We start from the raw sequence: 12,108 nt of genomic DNA, 5'->3' as shown, positions 1-12,108 counted from the left end.
GACTCTGATTGGGTAACAGTGTGAACAATGCGACCAGCGCTTCATTACCGCCGATGGAGTTTGTGCTGTTGGCACTGTGAGGGCCATGGCTGCCATGGAGCACGAAGGGGAGAGACAAAAGAAAAAAATAGTTTACCCACACTGAAGTATATTGGCAATCGTGCAATTATCCATGTAACAAGGTCAGTCTGCAAGGTGGTAACAGAACTGCCCCAAGGCGGGACAAACATAAAGCAATTACCAATGACATCAAGTGACTTGTGAAAAGCAAGCCCACAAATGAGTGAACATGATGGGCGTGGGGTGGGTGTGGTTAAAAGCCCACAATACTTACAACAGGTCAAAGTGCTTGCGCGCTCGACCTAAAAAAAAGTCTCTAAGGGTCCAAGACCAAGGACACCACAGGAGGCAAACGCTTCAAGACCACTTCAGTGCTAAAGAGTGATCTAAAGAAGTTGAGATAGAGAGATCAGAAGGGCGAGGAGCCTTCGACGTTGAAGAGGTAGTCACTGACGACACAAAGCAGCAGGCCAGTGAAATCAGTTGAAAAAGACGATGTTTTGAGTCAGAAATGCTCACCATCTTGCGAAAGGAGGGAAGGGAGGTCTTGGTTGCGTACTTGCATACATTTCGAATCCAATTGAAACCACAAGAGCTAAAAGGAGGCATAGAGGAGGAGCACGAGGTGCCTTCTATGCTGGAGCCATGAGACAAAGAGCAGGAATTCCTCTATTCCGAGGAATGGGGTAACAAGGAAGTGGCCTTTGATGGGGATAGTGCACAGGAAGAGGCATGGCAGGAGCTTCGGACCTGCTCACCAGAAAAGGAGGTTGGCTTGTCAGTCGAGGCCTTCGTTGCTGGCCGACCTAACAACATACAACTCACGCTCGCTGATAAAGTGAGCGGTGGACCGATACGGAGTCCAGCCCAAGGAAGAGTAGTCCAAATCATGCTTTCTCCTATGGGCGCTCATGCCAAATCAAGTGAGAAGCCTCCATCTCCCAGTGGTGATAAGGAAGGAGGCTTTTTGAGAGCCTGCTTCCTTGAACACAGTCAACCCTTGAATCATCATCTCAGTGGCCAGGAAATGAGGAAACAACCCCACATCCAAAGGCCCACCCGGGGAAAGAGAAAGTAAGATGGTGGAGATGGTTGACAGAAAGATGGAGAGAGTAACACACAACCCAGTGGAAGATTGCAAACGTGAATGCTTTCCCCAATCAGGATGGCCATGGGAGAAACTCACACATGTGATGTAGCACCTCCCAGTAAATATTAAGAGAGCAAAAGCAGTCGTACAGGAAGGAAGGCAAGATAATCACAAACTCATGCTTCAGTTTGGCAGTTGATACTGCAGACACCACAAGCAGGCAGATGTGCACAAGTACAACACTAAGGGTGCATGCCTGTGTGTTGAGTTTCAAACCAAAAGGGCAGGTTTCTGTGATTAATATGCCTTTCGCAGGAGATCATCCGTTTCAAATAAAAAAAGACAAGACTGCTAAAGCAGTGTGGAGGCATTGCAATTTCAAGACATCATTAGAAGCTGGACCATGTCAGCAAAATGTCAGGGAACCAGAAGTGCTTACTAGGCAAGCACACCCTAGTAAACATTCAGCAAACAGGGGCCCCACAATCGAATGGCAGTGTCCTGCAGCACCATGACCGCTTTTTCACGGCAGGGGACAAGGAAGACTCAAACCTCTAGGAGTTCGGGGGACTGCAAGCAAGTGACTCACTCACTCAGACCTCCCCCCACTCCCAACCAACTGGAAACACCAGTGGGCAGAAGGATTGGGTGTATTCCTCCATGAATGAGAGTTGATCATCTTGGAAAGATGGGTACTAAACTTAGGGAGGCACAATATAGCTTTGAACTGACAAAGATCACCAGGGATGCCACCGACAGGGAAAGGAATAGACTTATCAGGGACATTTGTGTATGCTTTTCCCCCAACCCTACTGATTCTACTGGTTATAAACAAGTGCAAGCGGTCATCAGTGGCTCACCACAATAGGCAAGGCAGACATGTTCCTTGGACCCTTATAGAGATGTCCCCAGGGTAGATAATAAAGTTATCAAACCTTCAGGATCTCCTTACAGTGCAAAAGGGGCAAGTATGCCACCTGGAACCATCAAGCCTCAGTTTGTCAGCGTGGCTTCTTAGTACTTAAAATTTGGACACTTGGGTCTCCCCGGAGAAGTATGGAGATCTTGAGGGAGGCCAGGAGACCTGCAACAAGAAAATGCTACATCTTTAAGTGCAACAAATATGCTCACAGATGCAAAATAGAAAAGCTGCTTCACACTGGAACACAAGAAAAGACAGTCTTTTGATACCCAACATACCTTGTTAAGAACAAACTGCCCTATGCATCCATTAAGGTATACTTAGTGGCCATTGTAGAATACAGTAAAGGATAAATGGGAAGAAGCCTCTTTACTGCACCCCTGATCAAGAGATTATTAGAGGGAGTAGAGAGAATAGTCTTCCACGGAATGTACCCGCACCAGTGTGGAACGTGGACTCTGTGCTCAGTCAAATAATAAAGGAACCTTCCAAGCCCCAGCACAAGTCGGAGCTCAAGTATTGAACACTAAAGAGATAATCTTTGGTAACCATCACCTTGATACATAGAGTGATTAAGCTACAGGCCCAGAATACAGAAGAGACCTACCTGCAAACACATGGACGGGATGATCATGAGAACCAACCTGCATTTCCTCCCGAAAGTCGTGTCGCACTTTAACGCCACCCAGTCATTCAGTTGCCAAGGTTGTTCCAACATCCGAAGACACAAGCGTAAAGGGCCTTACACATCCTCAATGTAGGGGAGGGCAGAAGTTTACTACCTACAGGAAATAAACACAATTAAAAATGGAATGCAGTTCTTCCTGTCCTTTGCACCAGCTGTCAGAAGTTTGCCTACGTCCATGGAAAAGTGGATAGCACGAGCAATACAGACATGCTACAAAGGGGGAGCATAGCGTTGTAGGAGAAGCCACAGGCCCGTTCAGGCAGTGCTTGCCTTCCTGGTAAACGTCCCGATGCAAGACATGCAGGACATATGCCAGGCAGCAACCCGGTCCTCAATAAATGCTTTCACGAAACACTGCTGTGTAGACATATAAGCCAGAGGAGAGGCACAGGTGGCGCTGAAGATTTTAAAACACCTGTTTACTAACACATACTCATTTCCACTTGCTCCCAGGGTGAGGAAAATACCACTATACAATCAATGCATTCTATGTGAATCCAGAGAAAATCATGCTGCAAGTGGTAGAGGCTACTTACCTCTAGGAGCAGTTTTGCAGCTTGAAGAGTTTCTTTGGATTCGCATGGAACTCTCCCACCTCCCCAGAAATGAAGTGGAGCTGATCAGGCAGAGCCAGCAGCTCAGCATAAGAAAAGTTTCAAGGACCAAGAGGCTGCAAGAGTGAAGAGGAATCTGAAGTTGGTGACTCCGCACAGGGAGCCTCCAGGGTGCATGTTTGATGTCACTGGGCGAGGTGCACACTACCAAATGGTGGTCAATGACAACGCCCACAAATATAAAAAATATAAAAAAGAGAGAGAAAGAGAGACAATTCCAGGCCCAACCACTATAACGCACAGCATGGGAATCCAGAAAACTCTTCAAGCTTCAGAACTGATCCTACAGCTACCTATCCATTTTGTTATTTATATTTTATGATTTGCTTTTTTTTATTTTTGAAACTTTATGAAAGAAAGCTTTTGATCTTCATACCTGGAGGTGCTTGAACTAGGTTGCTATGTTGGGAATCATGAACTGTAGCCCTAACCTTGCTTGTAAGTGTAACTTGAGTCCCATGGTTGCTTCTTCTTCTGCTGTCTTTGTGAATTACAGTAGCGGAGGATGGAGTCGGCCATGATACTTAACCAAAACAGCGTTTTCTGTTTATCTGAACCAAATTCTGCTTGCCATTAAATTTGTCTGTTTATTTTAAACAAAATCCATACAACCAGTTTGTAGGTAGAAATGCATTTTAAAAACTGCATCTCAGTTTACAAAACCATTTGATTAATCATTAAATGTGTAATAATATAGCAACGGTAGAGGGCTTTACCACTGTTGAACTTTACCAATTTTAAAATGGCTACTTCTGCAAAAATGCATACTTCAGCAATTGCTGTACATACTTGGCTATTCCGCACTGATCATTATGTGAAGTTCCTTGTCAACTCTTTTGAACTATCTATTAGTTTTATTAGAGAGAATTTTCAACAATTTGCAGAAAGTCTTCCCCCTGAGGGTCTGTTGTATGATTTTTTATTGAAAAGCTGATTAAGGGCTAATACAGTGAGCAGAAGAACAGGAAATTGATAATTATTTCACATGCCTTGTAGCAAACAGTGCCATTAGGAGAACAGGGAGATGGATATTTGTTTTTACATTCCAAATCTCAGACACTGTTATGTGCATTTGTATAGCACACAATCACCGTGAGGGTATCCTGGTGTGAGCATTTGTACGTACCCAGTCCTGCCTGTAGCAGGTTGGTTAATTGAAAACCCAGATCTCCAGCTTCTTGCGCAATTCACAAAAGGAGGAGGCTCAGATGTGGAGTGAGAGGTTGTTCCACACTTTAGGAGCAATGAAAGAGCATAGCAGTCCTCCTTATCGGGTTCTGTATATTCATGAAAGGTCTGTGAGTAGGAGTCCTGCTGAGTTGTCTGAGTCATTGGTTCTGGTAGGTGGAGCCTGTCTAGTGCCTTGAATGTCTGTTTGAGGAGTTTGAATTGTTTGTGTATTGGGAGCCTGTGTAGGCCCTGAGATGTGTTATGATGTGGGTTCTCTGGGAGCTTGAGGATGAGTCTGGCCGCTAAGCTCTGGATGGTTTGTTGTCTTCCAGGGAGTTGCTTGTGGATCCTGACTGAGAAGGTGTTCCCATTTTCCAACTTTGTTGACTAGTGTGTGAAGTTTTCTGGGGTTGCTGTGAGCCATTTTAATATCTTCCTCAGCATCTTCAGGTGTGGAATCAGAATGCAGAGACTGCGTTGATTTGTGCATTCATGTCCAGTTTGCAGTTGACGATCATTGAGGTTCCCGGTGTTGGTCCAAGTTTGAACTGTCAGCAGTGGGAGTACCCATGGGGAGGTGTTCTTGTCAAAGATCCCTACTACTGTCTTGTTTGTGCTGAGCTTGAGACCGTTGGCTTCAATCCAGTTAGCGACTTCAGCCATGCAGGTGGAGAACTTGTTTCTTGTGTTAGGAGTCTTGTCTGAGAGGGAGAGTATGAGTTGCGCGTCATCCGGGTAGAAGAAGCTGTTGATGTTATGCACATGGATGACATTGGCCAGAGGGATAATGTATGCGTTGAAGAGAGTGGGGCTGAACAATGAGCCTTGACACACTCCGTAGATGAGTTTAGGGGCTTCCGAGGAGTAGGGTGCCAAGCTGATAGCTTGTGTTTATCTATTATGAAGAAGCAGGTCCAGAAGAGAGCGTCTCCTTGGATGTTTGTTATATTAGCTGGATTTTTAAAGCAAGGCTTATCACCCAAGAGGGGTATCCAGGCGCTGAGTCGAGGGGACTGAGTGGATGCCGATCTCGTGCAGACTCCTGATGAGGATGCTGTGTGAGACCATGTCGAATACTGCAGAGAGGTCCGGGAGAATCGAGAATATTACTTATATAAATTGTATTAAATTAACTTGTGTATTGTTATGGTTACAATATTATATGCTTGCAATTTAATTATATTAGTAGAGAGTTCTTGTTTTTAGTTCACTGCTTGCATTTTCTTAAAACACTTTTTGTGAAGTAAATTATGCCTTAACTGTGCCCAGTGGCTTTAATGTTGTACAGGAAATACTTCTTAATTTTAAAACTTTAGTTCTCTGGTTTTGAAGCCTGCTGAAACTTATAGGGTTGGTTTCCATTCATTGCTTGCATTTCATCTAAAATGAGGCATGGATTGCTTGATAGTGAGTGGGCACTTTTAAGACAGTTCATTTATGTGGCTTACAACACAACTTTTCCTTGGGCCGTAATTTCTTTATTGCAGACACACAAGATGTTTTGGAAGTTTGAGATTTAGCTGGCCCAAACTACTGTCCTTCCACAGACATGTATGTGTATGGTTTTCTATAGCACAGATCTAGCCAAAAGGCATAGGAGTGCTACCCATGGTCAAAGACAATCATAACTTCAATGAGGGAGCTTGGTTGTGGATGGTTAACGCACTGTAATGTAGTGTTCTTTAAAGAAATGAGCATCCAACTCCTTCCTAAATTGGAGCAGCTTTGCGGCAGTCCTGATTGCTATGGGGATGTTGTTCCAGATCTTAGGTGCATAGATTAAAAAAGGCCTGCTGTCTTGTTTATTTTTCACACTTCTTATTCTGCAGCTTGATGATGCGCCATGATCACATAGAGTTGGTGAACTTGTTTGCAAGATAGACGGAGGTGCTGGTCCGGTTAGTTTTGTAAATAATGCAGCTAGTTTTGAAGATGGTGTGGTCTGGCAAGAGAAACCAATTGCGTTCCTTCAGTATTGGGGTGGTGTGATCCTGTTTCTTCAGGGTATGCATGGAACATGCAGCAGCATGTAGGATGCCTGTAAGCCGGGTGCCTGTGTTGAATCTGGGCGAGAGTGGAGCATGTCATTGCCACTAGCCAGATGCAAAAATATGAGGGCTTTAACAGCAGTTCTGAAGTTTCATTCTGAAAGAAATGGTTTGACTTTTGTTTAGGAGCGATATCTGGTACTAGACCGTTTTGTGTTTTGGCATTGTGTTCCTTGAAGCAATATTGAAAGTTATGGACAGTATACCATTGACTAGTTAAAAAAAAAATGTGCCTTTACATATATTGTTCCATAACTAATGGCATTTCATACCCATAACTGGGGTTACTGTGCCATTCATACCCATACTGTGAGCAATTAATTGTTTTTGTTTTTTCACCAATCAGTAATTAATTTCAACTACTAAATTCAGATCTATTCATAAAAGAGATATAGATTCCCCAGTGTATAGTGGTTTCTCTAGTGCAGAGAAGATGTTAAATTAAGGACATTTATTTTATAGCGAAATTATGGCAAACAAAACAGTGATGCTTAACTGAAGAGAGGGTGAGGTACATTATACTTTATTTCCTTGGCATGAATAGCTTAGGAGGAAATATAGCACAAAAAGGGAACCTAAAAGGAAGCCTGGATTTAATTTAATGACTATTGAGATTATTACTACTAAGTATGGGCAGATGTTTTCTGCTGGTTTCAACAAAGTTCTTTGGTTTTGGCAATTTTTGTCCTTGAAATGTGCTAAATTATGGAGATAATGGTGTCCACTGAGTTGTCTGATAGTATTTATGGATTCACAACATGCAAACCCCAAAAAGTCTCTCCATGATGCTTCAGGTGTTTTTCTGTTTCCTTTTTTTTTCACAACTCCTTATAAACAGAAGATGTACACACACACACACACACACACACACACACACACACACACACATCCCCCCGATGTACTAGTTGATGTTTTTATGTGGTTGCTAAAAAACATAAGTGCGAATGTTTCTCTTGTTTGCCCTTTGGCCTGTAATTCTTAGCTGATACTGTTCTAGCTGTAAAGGATCAGCGGAATTGTGCAATTATAATAGAGCTGGCCAAAGTGGTGTTTGCCAATAGCAACATGTGATGTGCAGTTGCACAACTTGCAAAGTTTAACACATTCAAATACTATAAAACTCACAAGTAGATCACTGCATCATTCCCAGGTCAATGCCTTTGTGGCAGATATGTTTCTGTTTTCTGTGGTAGTCAGCTTTTTGGAATGAAAGTATTTTCCTGTTTTTCTTGGACGCTTATAAATATGCAACATAGAAATAGGTATTGCATTTAAAATCTCTTATCTAGGTTTTTTCCCCTGAAACATGGTTGAAACAGAATTAGAAATAAAGACAGGAGAACCGAAGAAAGATGACAAAACAATCTCATTAGTCCATCAGATTGAGAAGAGAAATAGGGTGTCACAAGCAAGGATAAAACAATAATTGTGAACTGAACCACAAAGTCAAACATAGAACAGGAAAATAATATTGTCCTGTAAAAAGTGAATTGGATAAAGTGTTTTCAGCAAGGCTAGAATTTAATGCTAAAAATAGCTGCTTGCAGTGTGAATACCTTTTTTTGTGAGTTTGGAAAATGGAAGGATTGTAGGTACTTGCCTGTTTCGTTTTTGGTTTAGAACCTTTCTAGGACCCTTATCTACCATCTTTCCCTTAAACGGTGCACTAAAATGCTTCCTCCCACCACCCTATCTTACCCTTTTTCCACTTGTAAACATGTCTGACTGCATGTCTGGTGTATACTGTGAAATTGTCAACCTGTTCCATTGTGAGCAGTCATACTTGGAAACACAACAGGTGGAATTTGTAGATAACTCGAAAGGACAAGAGGCACTCACTACTGAAAGCATAATGAATCGAGGATACACAGCAATTCTGCTTTGTTCACCTGTGAATAACAAAGGGTGAGGAGTTCAATTCCACTTTCCCTGCCATAGCTTGATGATCTTGATATATAGCCCCAGCTTGAGTTTAATTTAGAGTTGCCAGATCTGGGAATATTGTGCCTGTTGTATAGAAAACGTATACTTTGTCCCACAAGATTCAGAGCTTACCAAGTGTAGAGTGGCTAGAAATCCTCTAAGACTATTCCTCCATTTGGGACTCATCCAGTTTGGGTATGTGGTATCCATGTAATTTTATGGCACAGTTGAAACTTCTGCACAAGTTTAGGGGTTCTTCCCACTCAGCCAACTCCTCCAGGAAATTCAGAGGATCCTTTAACCTTGGCACCTTAGAACTGAACATCAACTAAGAGCTAACCATGCCAACTTGACCTACCTGCCTTGGAAATCGATTTTTGTTTTAATCAACTAAATCTTCCATTGAAGATCATTTATAGGTGGCTAGACAGTTGGCAACAATTTGAGAGGTGGCAACATTTTTTGAGAAACCTATTCCTTCAAGTATCTCTTCCCATTCTGTCTGGGCCATTCTGCTGTCCTTTAAACACATTACCTTAAATTATCTGCTTAACATATTTCTGGAGGGTAGCTTTGATCACAGGGACAAGGCTGAGCACTTTGTGTAACAAAAACTGTTACAGTTCAATGCCCCTTGCATATCGGCTAACAAATAAATGTGTGATGGGCAAAGTGGTTACTCTAATAGAAGACAATGCTATGGTAGATAGTCTCGGTGCCTTTTGAGATTTTTCTGGAAAGTTAGACATAATGGATTATACTTGATCCAGTTTATCTTTGGTGTTGACTCTTCACTGCCCATGCAGCCGTTTTAACCTGCTCTACAAAATATTTAACTTTAGTAAATATATTAACTTGTAAAACTGTTTTTAGTGCGCTCATCTGCAACACCTGCAGTGCCCCCTTTCCGCACCTAGACCATCTGCCTTCCCACCTCTATTTTTCTACTAGCCACTTGCCTCGTTTTCAAAAGATTTAGCATTTAAGGTTTGGTTGACCTATAACAGTTGAGCCATTGAGGCAAAATATCACATCAGTGAAATGATCGAAAATCCCTCTTATGAGAAATAATTACAAACACGATGAAGGGGAAACAGTACACCACTGCTAGTATCTAAAGTTCAAATACTTGCAGCCAGTCTCTTCTCAATTGCAGTCTAGCAAACAAAATGATAGCTTCATACACGGACAGTTCACCTTGTACTTTTAGAAAGGTGATTTCTCCTTTTGTCAGGCTAGGGTCATGTTCTTCCACCCGACAGTTCACCTTGTACTTTTAGAAAGGTGATTTCTCCTTTTGTCAGGCTAGGGTCATGTTCTTCCACCCAATGTTTGGTCTGTTCTTACCACTAAGGCACCAGATTCATTATATATTTGTGATTAATAATTAAGAAAGTCAATGAACCACAATCTTTTATCTGTTACTTTGTAAAGCACCTGGGCCCAGGTTAGGGTGGAACACTGGTTTTGACAGACTGAGATTTGTGCGTAGCTTTCGGTTCACAGGTTGGAGTACTGGCTGGACAAACTGAGCTTTTCATCCTTTCAAGTGAACAAAATGGTTAGCTTTAATTTGGTTATAGTAATAGATTTTATTTGCATTTCCATGTAAGTACAGTTGCCACCATTATATTTAAAATGTTGTCCAATACCAAATGTGTGTTGTAATGGAGCAGGTACAGCAGCTGTGAGTTAAATGTGAAGAAGCTATTGTTTTCTTTCAATTTATTTTATGTATGTTGTACTTTTGCAAAGTTTTTGCAAAGTTAAGGATTGTGGTTAGAATGCCTTGACCCCGAAGGACCTCTGAAATAAACCCCAGCTACAGTGCAAACACCCCTAGGAGAATCCACTTCCTCCCAGCACCATCTAGCACCTATTAGCTATCACATTCACAACCTCCTTGGTCTAAGCCTGCCTTTCTCTCAACCCACTGTGTTTCCTACATGAATAATGAAAAGGACCAAAAAGTTGGCTACGGTGCAGTAAAATTCTGCTTGCGAACTGGCCTATAATGTGAGGGAGATTAAGCAGCGAGCCCTGACAGTTGCCTCATAGTACTTAAAATGAAAGCTCCACACAAAATATCCCCTCAAGTCATCTGGGTCACATTGAGAGCCAAGGCTTTCTTAGAAATATTATAAATATATTTTTATTGTTTTAGATTGTTACAGGCTCCAACATAAGTGATATCAACTTTTTGTAGTGCTCTCAGACCGGCACTATGCAGTGGAGAGACTGTGCAGATGCACTTTTGGAGTTCTGTTCTTCATTGCAGACACCCATTCCTGCATTGGCAGCTGTTAAGTAGGATTCACAGGCGAAGTCTTGCTTCATTAATGAGCATGAAACATAACTTTTGCTAAACCCACCAAATCTACATTAAACCCTGCAGCTGGTTATTGCATCCTTCGCAATATGACCAAGTAGGATGACAAAGCAGTTGCTGTGCTTCCTCTTAACCCCCTCCATCGCCCTTCCGATACTGTCTTATTTCTTCGAGAAGTGTAGCAGCAGATCAGCTCTCCCCAGCAAGGTGTACCTACTAGACTAACTGCTGACAGTTTCCCAGCAGAGTAGGCATGCGATGACCTAAGCAACACTACTTCTGGTCTCTCACCAAATCCAGTGCCAAGCAAACCTAGCAGTCTGTCTCTGAATCACCAAATCTTGTTTGAATTCTTTGTCATGTATTAAAGACACACTACGGAACATTCAGGCTCTTGTTCACACGCTAAACTTGTCATAGTTTTGTCTCGATTTTATTTTGATTTCAGTAAATGTGATTAAATAAGATGGAAAGTATCTACAATGTATTTTACATAGTATATGATTAATCATGTTTTAAATGGATTTTGTTAATTTTTGTTTAGAAAGAATGTAGGGGCCTAATAAATAACTCTGGTTTAACTGTTTTCTTTGCTAGGTAAGTTCACTCCATCGCTCTATGAGACAGGTGGATGTGACATGTCACTGGTGAACTTTGAACCTGCTACAAGAAGAGCATCAAATATCCTCTGGTGTGTGTAATATGGATAGTCAAAAATTACTTTTTTTTTTTATCCTTTTGAGGCATAATTGAAATGGATGAATTGCTGGCTGTGATGTGGTTTGTTCACCTGAAAGTACTCACACTCTTCCGAGCCCATATAGAGCAATGGGCATAAACTATTCTAACTATTGTGTGCTTGTGCTTCAATTTTTTTTAGATCCTTCTGTAAGTGCTACAATCTTTGGCTTCCTAACCCGAGCACCCACTGATACTGTACCTGGTGGCCCCCTTGGAATGTTACTATAAATAGTGTATTATTGTTTTAATGTTCCAAAATGATCCCTACAGTTGGACTCAAAATGACAGCTGGTTTTGAACTGGTAAAACAATGATATATTCTGTACGGTACTTTTCCAATTTGAGCACCATGTTTAGAATAAATGTGGCAGCCATACTCGAATGGTATTGCACACAATAAATCATTGTTTTACTGTTCCAAGATGGCTGCTACTTTTGAAATCAACAATGCCATCATCTTGTTTTATTTACTCTATAACTTGCTCATTCCCGAGATTGCCTGCATAACTCATTTGAACAAGAC

General features: G+C 41.8%; 1 protein-coding gene across 5 annotated transcripts in view; it reads left to right on the top strand.

Moving 5' to 3' along the window:
• PCNX1 (pecanex 1) overlaps positions 1-12,108 on the top strand; it is a 436,152-nt gene that overhangs the window by 200,217 nt on the left and 223,827 nt on the right. For all 5 annotated transcript variants that reach the window (XM_069208962.1, XM_069208959.1, XM_069208961.1 and 2 more), the window contains exon 9: positions 11,442-11,535. In XM_069208962.1, the coding sequence (XP_069065063.1) occupies positions 11,442-11,535 (94 nt within the window). The remainder of the gene's footprint in view (positions 1-11,441; positions 11,536-12,108) is intronic.

The sequence above is a fragment of the Pleurodeles waltl genome, chromosome 9 (genome assembly GCF_031143425.1).
Source record: "Pleurodeles waltl isolate 20211129_DDA chromosome 9, aPleWal1.hap1.20221129, whole genome shotgun sequence".
Taxonomy (NCBI): domain Eukaryota; kingdom Metazoa; phylum Chordata; class Amphibia; order Caudata; family Salamandridae; genus Pleurodeles; species Pleurodeles waltl.
The sequence above is the reverse complement of the archived record's forward strand: the minus strand, read 5'-3'. Positions and strand labels throughout refer to the sequence as shown.